This window comes from Nipponia nippon, unplaced genomic scaffold (assembly GCF_047370975.1).
Source record: "Nipponia nippon isolate SJK-2023a ecotype South Korea unplaced genomic scaffold, ASM4737097v1 scaffold_3, whole genome shotgun sequence".
Lineage (NCBI taxonomy): Eukaryota > Metazoa > Chordata > Aves > Pelecaniformes > Threskiornithidae > Nipponia > Nipponia nippon.
The window spans coordinates 111,247,394-111,263,052 of record NW_028262347.1 but is presented as its reverse complement, the minus strand read 5'-3'; the positions used below and the strand labels follow the sequence as shown (position 1 = coordinate 111,263,052).

General features: G+C 59.5%; 2 protein-coding genes across 11 annotated transcripts in view; both read right to left on the bottom strand.

Annotated features, from left to right (window-relative positions):
- Window positions 1–3,718, bottom strand: part of KCNIP2 (potassium voltage-gated channel interacting protein 2) — a 47,487-nt gene extending 43,769 nt beyond the window's left edge. For 4 of the 5 annotated variants that reach the window (XM_087763768.1, XM_087763773.1, XM_087763769.1 and 1 more), the window contains exon 1: window positions 3,442–3,718. In XM_087763768.1, the coding sequence (XP_087619894.1) occupies window positions 3,442–3,514 (73 nt within the window). In that variant the 5' untranslated portion in view covers window positions 3,515–3,718. Of the gene's footprint in view, window positions 1–569; window positions 678–3,441 lie in introns of those variants that run through there. The other variant, XM_087763770.1, reaches the window with a different exon arrangement.
- Window positions 3,719–11,569: 7,851 nt separating this feature from the next.
- ARMH3 (armadillo like helical domain containing 3) overlaps window positions 11,570–15,659 on the bottom strand; it is a 129,504-nt gene continuing 125,414 nt past the window's right edge. For 5 of the 6 annotated variants that reach the window (XM_087763829.1, XM_087763825.1, XM_087763827.1 and 2 more), the window contains one exon: window positions 11,570–13,974. In XM_087763829.1, coding sequence (XP_087619955.1) covers window positions 13,882–13,974 — 93 coding nt within the window. In that variant the 3' untranslated portion in view covers window positions 11,570–13,881. The remainder of the gene's footprint in view (window positions 13,975–15,659) is intronic. The other variant, XR_015706163.1, reaches the window with a different exon arrangement.

Here is a 15,659-nt window from a genome sequence, read left to right as displayed (position 1 = left end):
CTACAGTTGTCATCTCACTGGGTGGGCCGCTCCAAGTGCAAAGAGTTAGGGAGTCCCCATCCATCAGCCCTGCCTCAGGAGGCAGGAGGATCCCAAAGCTCTGCAGATAGTCTCTATAGCAATTGCTCACCCACTGCAAACGCTGCAGCTGCCTTTGGGGTGGAGCAAAGCAGTTGCTCGAGACCCCGCAACACAACAACGGGAGGGAGAAAGCAGGGGTGAAAAAGTGGGGGTGAAAAGTGAGCCTCTTAACTCCTCTTGGGGGGCCAACAGCCCTGAAGGTGAATCCCTCATCCTTTCAAAATGCAGCTAGGGGGTTTGACCCATCCCAAACAGCCCAGGTATTGACCCCATGCCAATGCATGCTGTCCTGCTTGCAGGACACAGCATGGCTGGGATGGACTTGTCCCACGGGGTGAGATGGGGCCCTGGGCCACCTGCTCCCCAAATGGGGCTGGGGCAGCCCCGCTGCTCGCACACCCCTGCAGAGCGGCGGGCAGGATGGAAAGCCGCCTCCGAGCCCCCCTCGCCTCTCACGCTGCCGGCATTTGGGGCTGGGGACACGGTACCTGCACTCCTCAGGGCAAAGCGGCACTGGGCTCCCATTTCTCCCGCACGGAGGGCCATGTCCAGAGCAGTCCCGAGACACTGGCTCTGGGCTCTGCTTGCACACTAATCGCTCCTGTCATTAGAGGGCTGGAGGAATAATGTAATTTATGGATGGCTTTTATTTCTCGCTAGCATCATCTAAATATCCCAGAAATGGACCGGTTTAATTTCCTAGTGGCGTAACCTAAATATTTCTCTCCTTAACATCCAGGCAGGTGCCCAGCCCCAGGCTCAGCAGCTGGACACAGCTGGCACCTGCCCTCGACCCATGCCGCCGTACCGGGGCCAGGCGTGGGCAGGGTGCCTCCCGGCTCGCCCCAGCGCAGCCGGCCCACAACACCCCAGCACACGGAGCCGGTGCCTGCTCTCCCCGCTGCTCACACACAGGCAGCTTTCATTCACTCGGGCGCTCTCGCCTCTCACACACACATCCACGTGCCGCACACCCGCATGGCCCACGGCTGCTCTGGCCGGGGACCGGGGTGGCCGGGCACCGCTGGAGATGCTGCAGGGAGGCGGTCTGTCACTGCACCCCCATTTTCAACAGCTTGTTAAATTTAAAAATCAGAGGGCTGCTGCGGAAGGTGTGGGGGGTTTCTACCCTGCACATAGCTGGGGGTCCTGCTTCCCCTTAGCCCCTCTCCTTTTGGAAGGGGGTATTGCTAACCCTTCTCTGGGTATGCATAGATGGGGGTCTCATCGCCCCCACCCCTGTTTTGGGGGAGTGATGGGGAGGCAGCAGGACCGACTGCTGTCCCCGTGCACACCAGCAGTTGCTGGAGCTGCCATGGGGCTGTCGCATCGCCTGACATCAAATCATCTCTCGGTTAACAGCTCTTGCATGGCAGGTGTCCCCCAGACCCTGACAGACCCTGATGGATGGGAGTCCCCGAGGCTGCAGGAACACCCCAAACTGCTCACGCTTGTCCCCAAGCAGGGCTGCGCTACCACACCGGGTGCCAGCAGGGACCCTCCTATCTGCAGGTAGAGACTAAGCCCACGCTGGCACTGCCAGCCCCACTCCAGGGCTTCGCTATGGCCCCACGGGGGTCCTGGCTCCCCACCACATCCCCAGGGTACCAGGAGAGCCCAGGCCAGGGCAGCAGGCAGGGGCTTGAGCTATTAAACCCTCTCTAGAGCTAAGGCTGCACCCCCTCTCCTCCTGCCTGCATCACTTCCACACTCTTTCTGGGAGAAAAACAACTTTCCCTCCACAGGGAGGGACGGCTTGGCGCATTCAGCCAACGCAGGGGAAATCCGTGCCGCCAGGACCGGCTCCCTCTCCTCCCTGGCGTGACCACTGGCTCTGCCCTGGCAGGTCACTGGCCTGGCAGTGATGGCAAACGAATGACAAGCCCTCCCAGGGCCTCTGTTTCCCACGCTGGGAAATGGGGCAGATATTTCCAGCCTTATTCCCCAGAGGCTTCCCAGCAGCTTCCCCCATCCCCGCAGGCAGGGGCTGGCACAGCAGCACTGCTCCCCTCGGCCCAGGTTCCTCCTGCACGGCTGGCTCAGAGGTAAGCCCAGGCATAAAAGGTCTTAGCCTTGGAAAGACTGGAATTTATTTTTAACTTCGGTTTGATTTAAATCCATATGGACATTTTAAAGTTACCGGAGAAACCAAAAGTTGTGTGTGGGTTCCAAGTTCCTACACAGCTCAAAAATATCTTCCCTGCAGCACGTTTGGGCAGGCAGCAAGCAGCGTTTCCCACGCGTGGGGCTGCTCAGGAAAGCAGAGCAAGGGTCCTGTCCTGCTACCACCACCTCCTCGAAACTCCAGAGCAAAGCCTGAAATCCACTCCAGACCGTGGCAGAAAAAGCATCACCGGGACCCGGGGGAGCTGCCTGTGTGCATACCCCGGTGCCTGCGGCATGAGGGCACCCAGCCCCACCGGCTACGGACAGGTTCAGCTCCGTCGTGGGTCCCGGGAGGCAGGCGGGAACTGCTGCCCCATTTCACAGCTGCTGCGACGGAGGCCCTGAAAGGGGATGGGATTTGGCCTGATCCGTGGAGAGCACGTGGGGAAGGAGGGGTGTTGTCAGCTCCAGCCCAGCTGCTTCGCTACCGGACAGTGGGGAATGAGGTGTGACGGATGGATGGATGTGGTGGTGGGATGTGGGATGCCAGGCAATTCCCTGCTGGGGCAAAGGATGGAGGGGGATGCAATAGGGTTGCAGATGGGTCATATTTGGCCTCTCTGTCCGGCGGCCACCCCATCCTGGGGGCAGAGCATCTCTGGAGATGCTCTAGGGGACACTGGGTGACGGGTGGAGAAGACACCAGGCTCTGTGGTGCTGCTGGGGTTTGCTGAGCGGGGTGAGCCTTTCCGTTCCTGGGGGAACCTACTGCCGGGGTGCTGCCATGCCACCCCAGGGTGCAGCGGGGGGTCCAAGGCATGCTGGAGACAGCCCAGCGCCAAACCCTGGTGTCCCGAGGGGCTTGGGAGCAGCGGTGAGGGAGGGTGAGCTCGGGGGCGGCCAAAAGCGATTCAAGCATCCCACCCCGCCGGCGGGGGCCTTTTTCCTGCAAACCTGCCTCGGGCAACCTCCGCCCGGCTGGGACCAGCCCTAGCCCCCCCGGAGCATCCCCCCGGCCCCGGGACTGTCCCCCTGCTCCAGCGCCGGGGTCGCGGCCACCCCTCTCCCCTCCCCGGGCAAGGCGTGCGGCGAAGCGGGGCGGGCAGGGGGCCGGGGCTCAGCCGGGTCTGGAAGCGGGCGGGCCGGGGTGCCCGGGGTGCCCGGGGTGCCCGGGGCCGGGTCGGGGTGCCTGGGGCCACCTCCGCGCCGTGGTCCCGAGCGGCTGCTGCACCTTCCCCGGCGGGCGGCACTCACCCGTGAGCTGGTCGTAGGAACCGTCCAGGTCGCGGGAGTCGGACAGGCTCTCCTTCCTGCCCTTGCTCCGCATCTTCCCGCCCCGCCGAGCGGCGGGGGGGAACCGCGACGGGGCGAACGGGCTCCGCCGCCGGGCAGGGGGGGCCCGCGGCCGCCGCCTCCCCCCGCCCCGCCGCCCGCGGCACTCACCGCGGCAGCAGGCAGGGGCCGGCGGTGCCGGGAGCTCGGCTCGGTACGGCTCGGTACGGCAGGCAGGAGCGCGCAGCCGCCCCGTTCCCCGCCGCCGCCGCCGCCGGGGCTGGGCACGGCCGCCCCCTCCCTCCCGTCCTTCCCCGCCTCCTCCCGGGAGCCGCCGGCCCGGCCCCGCCGCCCTGCGCCGCGCCGCCGCGGGGAAACTGAGGCACGGCCGGGGGCGGCGAGGGGGGAGCTGCGGGGAGGAGGCAGGGAGGGAGCTGCTCCGGGCCCTACCGAGGTAGGGGTCTCCGGCGGTTTGGGTGAGCCCCGGGGGTCAGGGACGGAGAAGGGGACGGGGGCAGCAGGAGGAGCACCCCCCCAGCCTGCTGCGGGGCAGCGAGGGCCCCCCAAGCCCTGCCTGTCGGTGCCCATGCCGGGTTGCGCCTTGGGACTCCCAGGAGCTACAGAAGAAGGTGGACCCCAGCGCTGCCCAGTCCAGGGTGGCTGCTGCGTCCCCACCTTGGAGAGAAGCTGGATGGGAAACCGGTCAGAGGTGGAGGGGACGCACAGGGGACAAGAGACGCAGCAGAGGTGTGGGGAGGGTGGCCCAGGTCCGCCTGCTTGCAGCCAAGCACAGCAGCAGGTCCCCCCTGCCGACCCCCACCCCACGCATGGGTTTCCCCTGCAGCGTTGGAGCCTTTAGCAGGATTTTTTCCCCCATCTCCTGCAGCCCCAGGGAAAGGGTGAAGCAGCAGCACACCTTGGGGGGGCTTCCAGGGGCACGGTGCTGCCAAGGGCAGAGCTCACAGCCCCACCGGTACATCTGGCGCTGGGGCCTTATTTGCTGCCATCTGTGCACGACGCCAGCCCGGGGGATGCGAACTGTGCTGGAGGGTCCCTGCCACAGGCAAAGCCAGGGGCTTTTGTCATGCCACTGCCTGTGCACTGCCCGTTGGCACCATGACAGGGGCTCTGGGCACATCTCGGGGGCTGCCCAGCTCCCAGCGTTTCCCACCTCTCCTCCCTTCATCCTCTGATCTATGCAGAGAGACAGAGGGGAGCAGGGGCTACGGGAGGAGGCAAAGCATTCCGTCCGATCCCTGCGCCCAGCCTGGCCCTCCCGGCCCACGGGAGCCGCAGGGCAGAAAGGGAATCCAGAGCAGAGAGGAGGGAGGGCCGTGCTCACGCGGCAGCGTGTTGTCAGCGTGCTTTGGTGTCAAGCCATGAAAGAAGCCGCCTTAGTGAGGCAGCGATGCTTAGCAACTGCCTGGATCTAAAAATAAGAGCCATTTAGTGAGGAAAACGCAGTGGAGAAATGCTTGGAGAACTAAACACATTCCCCCAGCCCTCCCCGTGGCCCGGCCACCACCGCAGAGCCTGCATGCACTGACCGGCTGGAGAGAAACTCTCGGGACAGCCCTGGCGATGCCCCCTCCGCTTAGCCTGATGAGCGGAGCTGGAGCCCGGCCAGCCCGGGGACCCCCTCCGCTGCTGCTGTTGTTCATCCTGCTGCTCCTTGCCCTCCCCGTCCTCCTTCCTCCACCCCCTCCATCACACCCTCAGCTGCATCTGGTCGGCAGCCCCTGGGGCCCGGCGGTGTCCCAGGGAGGCAGCCTCGGTCGGTCGGGCTGGGTGAGCGGTGCCCAGGCTCACCTGCCCCATCTCCAGCATCCTGCGGGTTCATCCTGCTGCGGACGTGGCAGGCCCAGCAGAGCTGCACGGGGGAAGTTTTCACCTTCTGCCATCCCCAGTCCATTGGGAGGCAAACATGGCTATTTTTATCCCAGCTAAGTGCTCCTGTTCCTGCAGGCAAGCAAGAGATGCTTTGCCAGGCAGGGGAGAGGGGGAAAGTTGGGTGGGTTGGTGGGTACTGTGGGGTAGGATGGGACAGCCCCAGGGCCAGGCTGATGCAGCCCATCCTCCCTGCAGTGTAGAAAACGGGGGACACAGCTCGCTTGCTCGCTGGTCACGGCTCCTTTCCTTAGCAGACACGAGGGCTGGGCATCCTGCCAGCATTCACAGCCTTTGAGCCTTTCTCTGCTCGGAAAAATGCAATGTCTTCCCCTAAATGTTCCTCCGGGCACTGGGAGCCGGGGGTCTGCAGGATGCCGGGGTGGGAGCAGCCCACTGCCAGCTGCTGCTGCCTTTCTGCTGCAGGAACGGGTCCGGTCCCTGTCTGCCCGCCCGGACCCAGGCAGGGCCCTGCTGCGGGTGCGCTGGGCACAGAGACACCTCGGTAAACGCGTCTGGCCAGGGACGGGCACAGCGGCAAAGTCACTCCGGAGTGCAGAGAGCATCCTTAGCGGCACGTCTCACCAGGACGTGCGGCAGATGCAGAAAGGCTGGGCCTGGCTGGGGAAAATCACCTAAGCGGCGTCCAAGGCTTTAATCAACGCTCTTGTGCCTTGTGCAGCCCCACTCCTGCTGGCCACGGCCATGGCCACATCCGCCGTGAAAGCAATCAGCAGGTCCAGGGTGGGCAGGAGCCGCCTGCAGGCAGGGCTGGTGGTCCAAGCTGCTGCAGATGGCTCTGGATTAACTGTTTCCAGAGGATGGAAAGAACTCCAGCGGCTACTGTTAGCCCAGATCCCAGTTACAAGGGGTAACTGGGAGGGAGGGCCATGCCCCAACCGGACAAGAAGGGGCACAGGCTCCACATCTACCCCGATGCTGAGGGCCAGGGAAGTGCAGAGGACAGGCAAGTGGCCGGATCCAACCTGCTGGGGCGGGCAGGGGTCCTGTGGAAGCACCCAGGTCTTCCAGCTCATCTCTGAGAGAGCAGCAGAGAGCCACGGGGGAAACAGGGCCACGTATACCAGCCCCAGGGCTTGGCACAGCCAGCAGCGGGGTGGGACGGGGATGGAGAACAGAGGGTCAGGTGGGGGACACAAGGAGGGAGGCGAGCTGGGGGCGTGGGGGGTGCTGCACCCCGGGCTGTGTGTCTCTTGGAGGCAGGGTGTCCCCGGCACCACCCATCCACCATCGCGGTGATGGAAATCAGCCGTTCACATCAGCCCGGGCGGGAAGCGCGTTCCCTAAGTGGCCCATCCGTCACCCTGTCAGCGGCAGCAGCGCTTTGATAAAGGACATCTGCGCGGGATTAACGCTGCTGTCCCCACGGAGCCCTGCTGAAAACCCCAGGCTCGATACAAAGCCCAAGACGATCCCAAACTGCTCCCATCCACAGCAGCAAGAAGAGCCTGGAAAGGAGGCAGGAGCGCTGGGGTCCGCACCCCACTGCCGCGGAGCTGGGCTGGGGTAGAGGGGTGCGGGGGGCTCTCCCCCAGGCACGAGCCCTGCAAGCCCTCTGCAAACAGCCTGCTGCGGCTGTTAGAGGGGGACAGGGAGAGGGAAAGATGCAATTTAACACTTCATTAGGTAACCACAAGGCATCGATCTACCCTACCAGCCTGCACGTTGTCTAATTGCATATCTCCATTCTTATTAATTCTATTGGAAAAGCAGAGAGCAGGACTTGGGAGTCTGATCCTATCTTTAGGAAATTTCAAACAGAGATGTAATTGCTGAGTGCTCTAAATCATGGTGCTTTATCCACTGTTAACAGTATTTTAAAGCCACGGTCATCAATAGCAGTCTTTGGGATGTGCTCTCGGCAGATGCCATTAATCTTATTTTGGCTGCGGTCACTTGGTGCCTCTGGGCTCAGATTTACACTTGGTGGTGAGGGACAGGTCTGCTCCCTCAGCAGAGAGGACTCCCGGGCAGCTCCCGGGCTGGGACACGGGACGCAGCACCCAGGGGCCGCTTCCAGGAATGGAGGGCAGAAATGGGAGCTCCTTATGGCAGCTTCACCCCTTGCAAAAATGCCAGCAATCAGCAGCCTTAGAGAAAGATGAGGAGCTCGGCACCAGGGGCTATTCCCCTCCCAGGGCCCAGGCAGCCCCCCAGCCCGGAGGAGGGATGCTCGTGGCCATGCGCGCGGCTGCAGGGGGGGCTCCAGGCAGGGCAAATGGCCTCACTCAGGAATAAACCACACTATTTACTACATCTGCAGAGGAAATGGATCTGGGTGGCACGAGACCTAGGCGAGCCCCTTGGTCTTTGCAGGCCTGGGGTCCTGAGGACTCGGGGAGCAGCTACAGCAGACCGGCAGGTCCTGGGGCGGTGATGCCCCCGCAGGGTACCCCCCAGGACACAGGCAGCTGGGGCAGGCAGGGGAGGACAGCTCCCATCTCTGCAAACCCACCCGGCAGAGACACACGGGTGGGTGGGAGCCGCTGGGAGATTCAGCGCTGGGGGGGGAAATTTCAGCTGCTGAAAATCTTGCAAAGCTAGAGGAGGAACAGATGCCTGCAAGCTGCTGGGCGAGCCTTGCAAGCAGGAATGCTGCAGAAGAAAGGGAACCTCCTTTGTCAAATGCAAACCAGCAGGTGGGAGAAATCTGGGTGCGCAGGAGGGAGAAAGGACTTTGCATCACACTCTGCATCCTCGAAAGCCCATCACCTGCCTCTGCCCATGCCTCCAGCGAGGAGGGAACTCCCCGGCGCAGCCCCACTGCTGGGTGGGCTGCGGGGGGCTCTGTGCCCACCCTGAACCTTTCTCTGCTGCTTCTGCATAACAGATGCAAAATCTGCATGAAGAAAAGCACTTGTTTTAGAGAGCAGAGACCGGACGGGAGCATTCCCAGACTCAGGAGGTACCCCGCGTCCCACGAGCCCTCCCAGTGTTATAAAGCATCTCATAAGTGTTTGTATGCTCAGTGCCTGTGGACTCAGCTTTTATTTAAAGAGGAACCAGATACTATTTCCAGCCTTCGCTTACACCACGCTGGATGCCACACCAGGGGCCCTTTCAGCAGCTCAGGTCTGCTATGAAAACCGGTGTGCATCTCTGTCGTGAGCGAGTCCGTGCTGCGGACACGCGTCCTCCTGCTCTGCCCGGGCAGGCCCCGTGCCTGAGCTCACCTCCGCGGGAGGGGATGTCCACGCTGCGACCGTGGTCTCAGCACACTGCTCTGTCGCCCATCCCATCCCACCGGCCCGGCAATGGCCACGGCAGAGGGGCCGAAAGCAGGGCATGGGGTGATGCAGTCCGGTGGTGCTGGAGCACCACTTGCCGTAGGCTGGGAGAGCAACCGGCTTGGAGCTGCTGAGCAGGGCACAGCCACAGCTGCCGCAGCCACGGGTCATTAGAGCATCCTCACCCCTGTACGCCACTGGGAGGGCCCCGGTTGGACCCTGGAGCAGAGGGGCTCCAGCTAATTAGTCACTAATTGCTTCACAGAGGAAACAAGCAAAACCCAACCTGTGCATGCCTGTAGCAGTGACCTGTGGGCCCTGGGCCCCAGCCAGGCTGCCTGTCACCGGGAAATGGTTGAGGGTTCATCTGTCAAAGCGGAGCTGGAGAACCAGCCCAGCCCAGTGGGCGGCCATCTCCCTGCAGCCTCCCCAGCCCCTTCGTGCCCCCACGGGATTCCTGGGAGCTCCCAGCCCCTGGCAGCAGCCTGGCAAGGCTCTGAGCTGCGCTGCAGCGAGCGGTAAGCCTGGCTCATTTAATCTATTCAATTGGATTCAATTTCCAGCCACATGATTCAATTAGCCCTGGAGGGACAGCACGGGAGAGCAGAGGCTGCGGAGCATGGCCTGGCCCGCGCTCCAGCAGCCGCCGAGCTGAGAGGGGAGCACAGCGTGGAGCCACAGCGGCTGCTCCTGCAGCAGCCAGGACCCTACGCTTGTCCCGGCCCTCTGGGACGCACTGAGATGATGGGGGCTGCCGGGGAGCCCTGTTCTGGCAAGAGGAGGCAGGGGCTCGTCTGTGCACAAGCTGCTGGTCCTGAGTAACGTGTGGGCAGCCGTAGGGCAGATATGGGGGGAGCCCTGTCCTGAGCATCTCCCTTTGCAGTCAGTCACAACCCTGAGAAGTGACAGCCACTCCGGGTCAGATCTGAGGTCTGCATCCCTGAGCACCTGCCAAGGGTTGCCTAAAGATGTTTTAAAAAGACAACAGGAGCGAGGCAAGCATCCAGCGATGCTCCCCCAAGGGAGCCCCATTTATTTGGGATCACCCCTCTGCTTGATCGGTGTCCCCTGGAGCTCACCCACACCGTGCTGCAGTGGGGAGAACCAGGGCTCTGACCAGCACGAAGGACTCGCAGCAGCCAGGTCCCACAGGACTTGCAACAGCCCTTCTCCAGCCTCCTGGCCCAGACTCGCATTCATGATTTGTGTCTTCCCTCCCCCTGAAGGCATCAGCAAAGGCATTAATTAGTTTCCACTAGGGGAAAAGCCCATCTTATCCTGGCCCCTTTGGATGCTTGCAGCTCCCAAAGCTGGGCTTTACCCCTTTCCTTTCAGGTTACTGCAATGGCTCATCTGCCAAAGAAACCTCATCACCTCCATGGAGACAAACCCGTGTCTAGTACGACCCCGCTCAGCACAGCCAGGACGCAGCCCTGCTCATCCCAACAAGTACCAAACGAGAAAACAGAGCCCAGAAAACAGAGCTGAGAATAAATATCCACGAGGCATCGGTGCTGACAACGAGACGGAGAGCTGCTCGCGAGTGCCAAGAGCCAGCTGTAAATCTTACGGCAGACCGCTGGCCACGCACCAGCCCCGACACAGACGACGACGGCTGTGACTCGGCGGGGTAATGGCATCTCCCTCTGCCCGCTGGGGAGGCCACCGGCTCCACCTGCCCTCGGGGCCCCTGGCTCCGTCCCAGGAGGGAAGTGTGGGGAGGCAGATGGTGCACACCGGGGCTGATCCCCTGTGCAAGTGCTGTCTGGGAGATAGCTCTCCCCATGACAGCAGGCTTCTCCTCCTGACATCCCACCATGCAACAGCCTGGCAGGACCCCAGAGCAGGGCAAGAGCGTGCAATATTCAGGCAGGGAGAGAAAAGCACCCCAACGGGCACCAGGACAGGCTCACGGGGAGGCAGCTCAGTCCTACAGAGATACGGCCCCCACACCACGCGGGTGGGATCACAGCAGGTAACGGCCATGACAAGGAAGAGGACGAAGAGGCCTGCAAACCAGACAGAGCAGGTGGGCAAAGGCGCACCCTGCGCTCTGGCCGCTGTACGTTGAGACTCAGGGGTCTGGTACTACCTGCTCCTGATGCCCTCAAAGAGCAGCCAAATCATCGCATGGAGCTGACAGCCCCACCAGCCCCCATCGCTACCCTGTGCCCAAGGCACGCTGCCTCCTCTGACCATCCGCGGCCCGGGCAGGGGAGACTCAGCTCCCAAGGAGCTGCCCCTCTCCCGAGTCTGCATGAAAAACAGGACCTGAAAGAGCTAGGGAAGAAGAGACGATGCCAAAAATCACAATGTCACTTACAAATCAATTTTTAATAACTCCCTCCAAAGTTTAGCTCAAACTCAATTTTTCTCCTCCAGCATTTGGTCATTATTTTGTAAAATACTTGTCTCCCTGCAGCGGCTGCCTAATTTAAAGGCAGCAATCTGATTTCTCCCCACACTCCCCAAGCCTCAAAAACAGCTCTTCCAATAATAGACTGGGTTATGAATTAGATATAATAAAATACACTTAACTGCTCAGATCAGATACGGGAAAGTTTGGGGCTATGAGTCACATCCCGAGGCTGAATGCTGGAGTTAAATGACTTTCTGCTGGCCTGCAAACCCAAGTAGTAGTATGGTGTTTAACAAAACAGGCAAATCTGCAGCAGGATCTGTGACCGGGAGTTTGGTGACAGCAGCAGCAGAGAGCGCATCACACCGTGCACAGGTAGATCTCTGCATCCCTCGCTCACATCCCTGGGCTCTCAGCCTTGCTCGTGTTTTCCTCGCTGGCAGCCCCAGGGGCACGTAAGAGGCGGAGGGCTGCTCACTGCTGGCTGGGACCTGCAGCCCGGACCAAGGAGGAGAGACTCCCCTGCTGCAGCCACTGTGCCACCCGCCAGTGACAGGGCCACCCCCATAGCTACCCCGCTCTCCCCTCCGCGAAGGACAAACACTGCACGCTCCGGACAGGCAGGGCTCTGCTATTTATTGAGCTCTAGGTTTGTATGTACATCCATTTACAGCGCTTGGTTCGGCGACAGCGTGACAAGAGGACGTGTCACAGTCTTCCCCAGCTCAGCCTTGGACAAGGGCTGACCTCGGGAGCTGCTCCCAGTCGCAGCCTGGGCTTCCCAGTTCATCCCAGCAAGGGAGCACCATGGGGGAGACGAGACCTTTGATAGCTGAGCCCAGGGTGAAAAGCTGAAAATCCCAGAGGCTGCCGAGGCAGAGGCAGACTCATCCCCAGCTCTCCCACCTATCTGTCTCGCCTCAGCCTAGGCGGGATCAGAGAAAAGGAGACGCGTGGACAGCTGGGTGACTCAATGCTCCGACAGCAGCGATGCTGGGGCTGCACCTCAAGGAAGCAACTCAAGCCCCCTTCGGGAAGAAATTCCCCCCCTCAGAGGCGAGACGGTCGAGCAAGAGCTCCCCCCGCACACACAGACAAGCGCCATGTGCCGCAAACCATTTATACTCATTTTTCACTGGAGAAACGCCCTTCTACATGCCCTTGGCCTGTTCTCGAGCAGCGTGATTTTATGGAGCCTGCTTGCTCTCCCAAGCACCATCCCTCTGACATGTACACGTTTCCACACACTTGCATGGCAGGAAAGCAAATAAGTGTCTGGCTTAGCTGATAAAAGCCAGACAATTCCGTGCTGAGGCAAAGTATCTTCTGCTGGGAGAAGACGGTGCTCCCAAGGAAAATATACGGTCTTCATCGGGTGCTGTGAGCAGCGGGTGGCCAAGGACACAGCTTTCCGTTTCCCATGCTCATGGCAGGTAAAGATGAAACATTAACACAACGAACACATGCTAGCATGAATAAGCCTTGCCTAAAAATGGCTGAGAATGAACGTGACATTCACATCACTCACACTAACCTACGAGGCTAAGAGCGGGACTAGGCACTTCTTTTTAAAAAAACTGTTTCCTAGAGGAAAAAAAAAAAAGGTGGATCTGGGATGTAAGTAACTTCTCTACTTCAGTCCACCAAGTGAGGCCAGATCCTAACATCACTGCTGGGAGCTGAAAATGCACGAGCAGGGAACGGGCGTTTATGCTGCCTATTCCCGAGTCGGCAGCCTGACACAGCACTCGAACAGGCTCTGCCGGACCTGGGCACCTCTGAAACACTGGCTCTGGAGCAGCAAGGTCTGCCTGTGCCCCACAGCGTCATCCCAGAGCTCGTGCTTCGGAAGTTCTCGGCAGACTGTAGCTGCAAGTCGCTTGGTGAAGACAGGAGGGCAAGCGAGAAAGTGAAGTAAGTACTTCTCCAGCTGCATTTTAATTGTGTGCTACACACAAGGGAAAAACCAGGGACTTCTTAGTTCATGAAGGTCACCAGGCACTTGCAAACATGTGCAAGGCGTCTGTTCCTGTGAGGAAGAGGAGGATTGTCGCAGTGCAGTCTCTGATGGGCAATAAGGGGAGCTGGGGGAGGGAGTCAGCCTGTCCTCTGCCCCATGAAAATGGAATATCTAAAAATGTCCTTCAACCTTAGAAACAGCAGAGGTGAACTGGGCTACTGGAAGCAACAGTGACCCCAAGCAGAGCTGGTTTCCAGTTACAAAGTGCTCTGTTTGATGACCCATATTCTTGCATACTGGCTCAGATTTGACCCTGTAAGCCAACAGCCTTGGAGGCAAAATTTCTCCTTCTCCAGTAATCCGATGGCTTGGTTCAAGTGACACCTTCTGACATCAGGAGCCAGCAGTGAGCAGGGCCTGCTCCTTGGGGAAACTGTTTTCTCCCCCAAAGCCATTCCCAATGGGATGGCAGTGGATTTGACCTACGTTGCAGGAGGGCAGGTTGATCCAGGCTGACGGAAAAGAACAGCCCTCACCTGGGATCAGAGAGCTTTCCCCGTAGAGCAGGCGAGTGATCTCAACGCAGAACTGTCTCACACAGCTGGACTGGTTTTATTATTTTGGTTGTGAGCTCTCCCCAGCTCTGCTACAAAGGTTTCCAGTGCATCTTCCCTGAGGCTGCGGAGGGAATCTCCCATTGCTACGTCACGGGAACAGCTGCCCACCCCCGTGACACCTTACAAAACTGCTTCCTCCTCCTCCTCAACATGCCGATCACCTCTCCTCAGCCCCAGTCCTGTTGAAACACATGCCTTTGGATCAAACACACAGCAGCAAGGCTCTCCCCTAGAAGAAATGCAGTCCCTTCTGCAGGCGAAAGGCAAGGGGCGACCGGCTGCAGCTCTGTAGTGTCCCTGCCCAGACAGGCCCGTCTCTGGTCAGCCCTGCGCAGCGGCTGCGTCCCTGCTTCAAGAGATCGTAGAGAATTCCTTCAGCAGCAGTTCCTGGCTCAGTGTGTTGAAAGCAAGGTTCTTCCTCACATTGATGCTGATGGACCGAACCTGACAGAGACAAAACAAGACGTTTTAGCCAAGGGACTCTTCCTGGCTCCTGGTGAGCGTGGCAGCTTTGACACTGCTGACCTCCAGGTTCAGCATGAAACCATTTTTCATGCTGTTATAGCCCCTGAGGACTTGCTGCAGCCAGCTCTCACTGAGACTCCAGCTTCACAAGAAATCCCTGAGGATTACCTGCTTCCTGGAATAACAGGAATGTCTACAGTGACACCCCAGCAAGGAGAGTAAATTCCAAATGAGACAGGGACGGGAGAGGATGCTCTGTTTGGATGCATGAGCTATGATGTGTTTCCTGTCCTGGGGCAAAGTGATGGGGAAAGTGAGCACTTCCAGGCTGCAGCTGGAAGAGCATTTTCTACCAGTGCCCACTGAAGTGCCAGCCAGCATTCTCCTGGATGAATGCTGTGCCACGGCCTCTGTCCTGCTCCAGAACCTGCAGAGCCAAAGATACGGAGTCAAGGAAAGGACAGAGACTGTGCTACTGTGCTGTAACCACAAATTATCACCCAAGCTGGCAGAAAACCATGGGTTCAGAGCCAGCTGTGTGTATTCTGTGCTGAGGGCCTTACACTTGAAGCTGGCTCACTAGCTGTCTGTGAAGAAGACACCTTTATCCCTTAATGATGCCTGGACTTCTGGTCACCCACAGAGCCTGCGAAGGAGAGCTGGGCGGCCCTGTTGCGCAGCAGCCTCCCTTCCCCCTCTGCGCTGCAGACTTGCTGGCCGAACACGCAGGCCCCAGACTGGGCTCAGTCTCAGCTGCGCTCGGCAACAAGAAAACAAAGTCAAACATCATCCGTGTCAGCGACTGCGCAGCAGTGACAGAAAGCAAAACTGACACAAGCTCATCCAAACAACGGGATTACAGTTCCCAGAGACTTGGAGCCTGTGTTAATAAGGTTGTTGCTGACCTGGTTAGTGTTTTGTGCTTTTTGAAAGCACTGGGGAATGAATTATATAGAAGCAGAATGAGGCATCCAGCACTGGGGGCTGGAAGAGCAAGTTATACTGCTGAGGGTCCCACTTGCTGCCCTGGTGAGAAAAAAAGAGGGGAAGGGCAGAAAACTCCCCAAAAGGCAGAATGCATAAGAGTGGGAAGCAAATCAAAACATGGAAGGTTAACAGGGAAAGCTGTGAAGTGAACCCCAGTGAGCCCCATTACACAGACTCCAACAACCCAAGCAAGCTAGCAAAGATGTCTACACTTAAAGACAGAATATTTAAGCTCTATAGCGTTTGCAGAAACCACAAACTCTTCTTCATCAGGATGCTTGTAAGAGACCCCATGCATCTTCATTCCCTTGGAGTACCCCCTCACCTCTCTTCTCTGGGTGTCTTTTGACTTACTCCATACTGTAATAGTTTGGGATCATGCCTTGTAAGATAACCACAGGTTATAGCCTACGTTAAACGCCACTGCAATTGGTCTCCAGAACGCTGGTTTGCACTGGGCTGTCTCCCTGCCAGGAGACAGGAGCCCCATGGACAGGATTTGGTCCCAGTCCTACCGAGTGCTCACCACCTCAGCGATCCAGTCAGTTCTGACAAGAGGGGAACAACACGGCTAAACAGATGCGGAGAGTCCTCTGCCCTGGGGAATGTGACTGCCTGCAGAAAAGGGGCAGATGCTACACGTAGTGTAAGCCAGCATCCTTATTCTGACTAGAAGT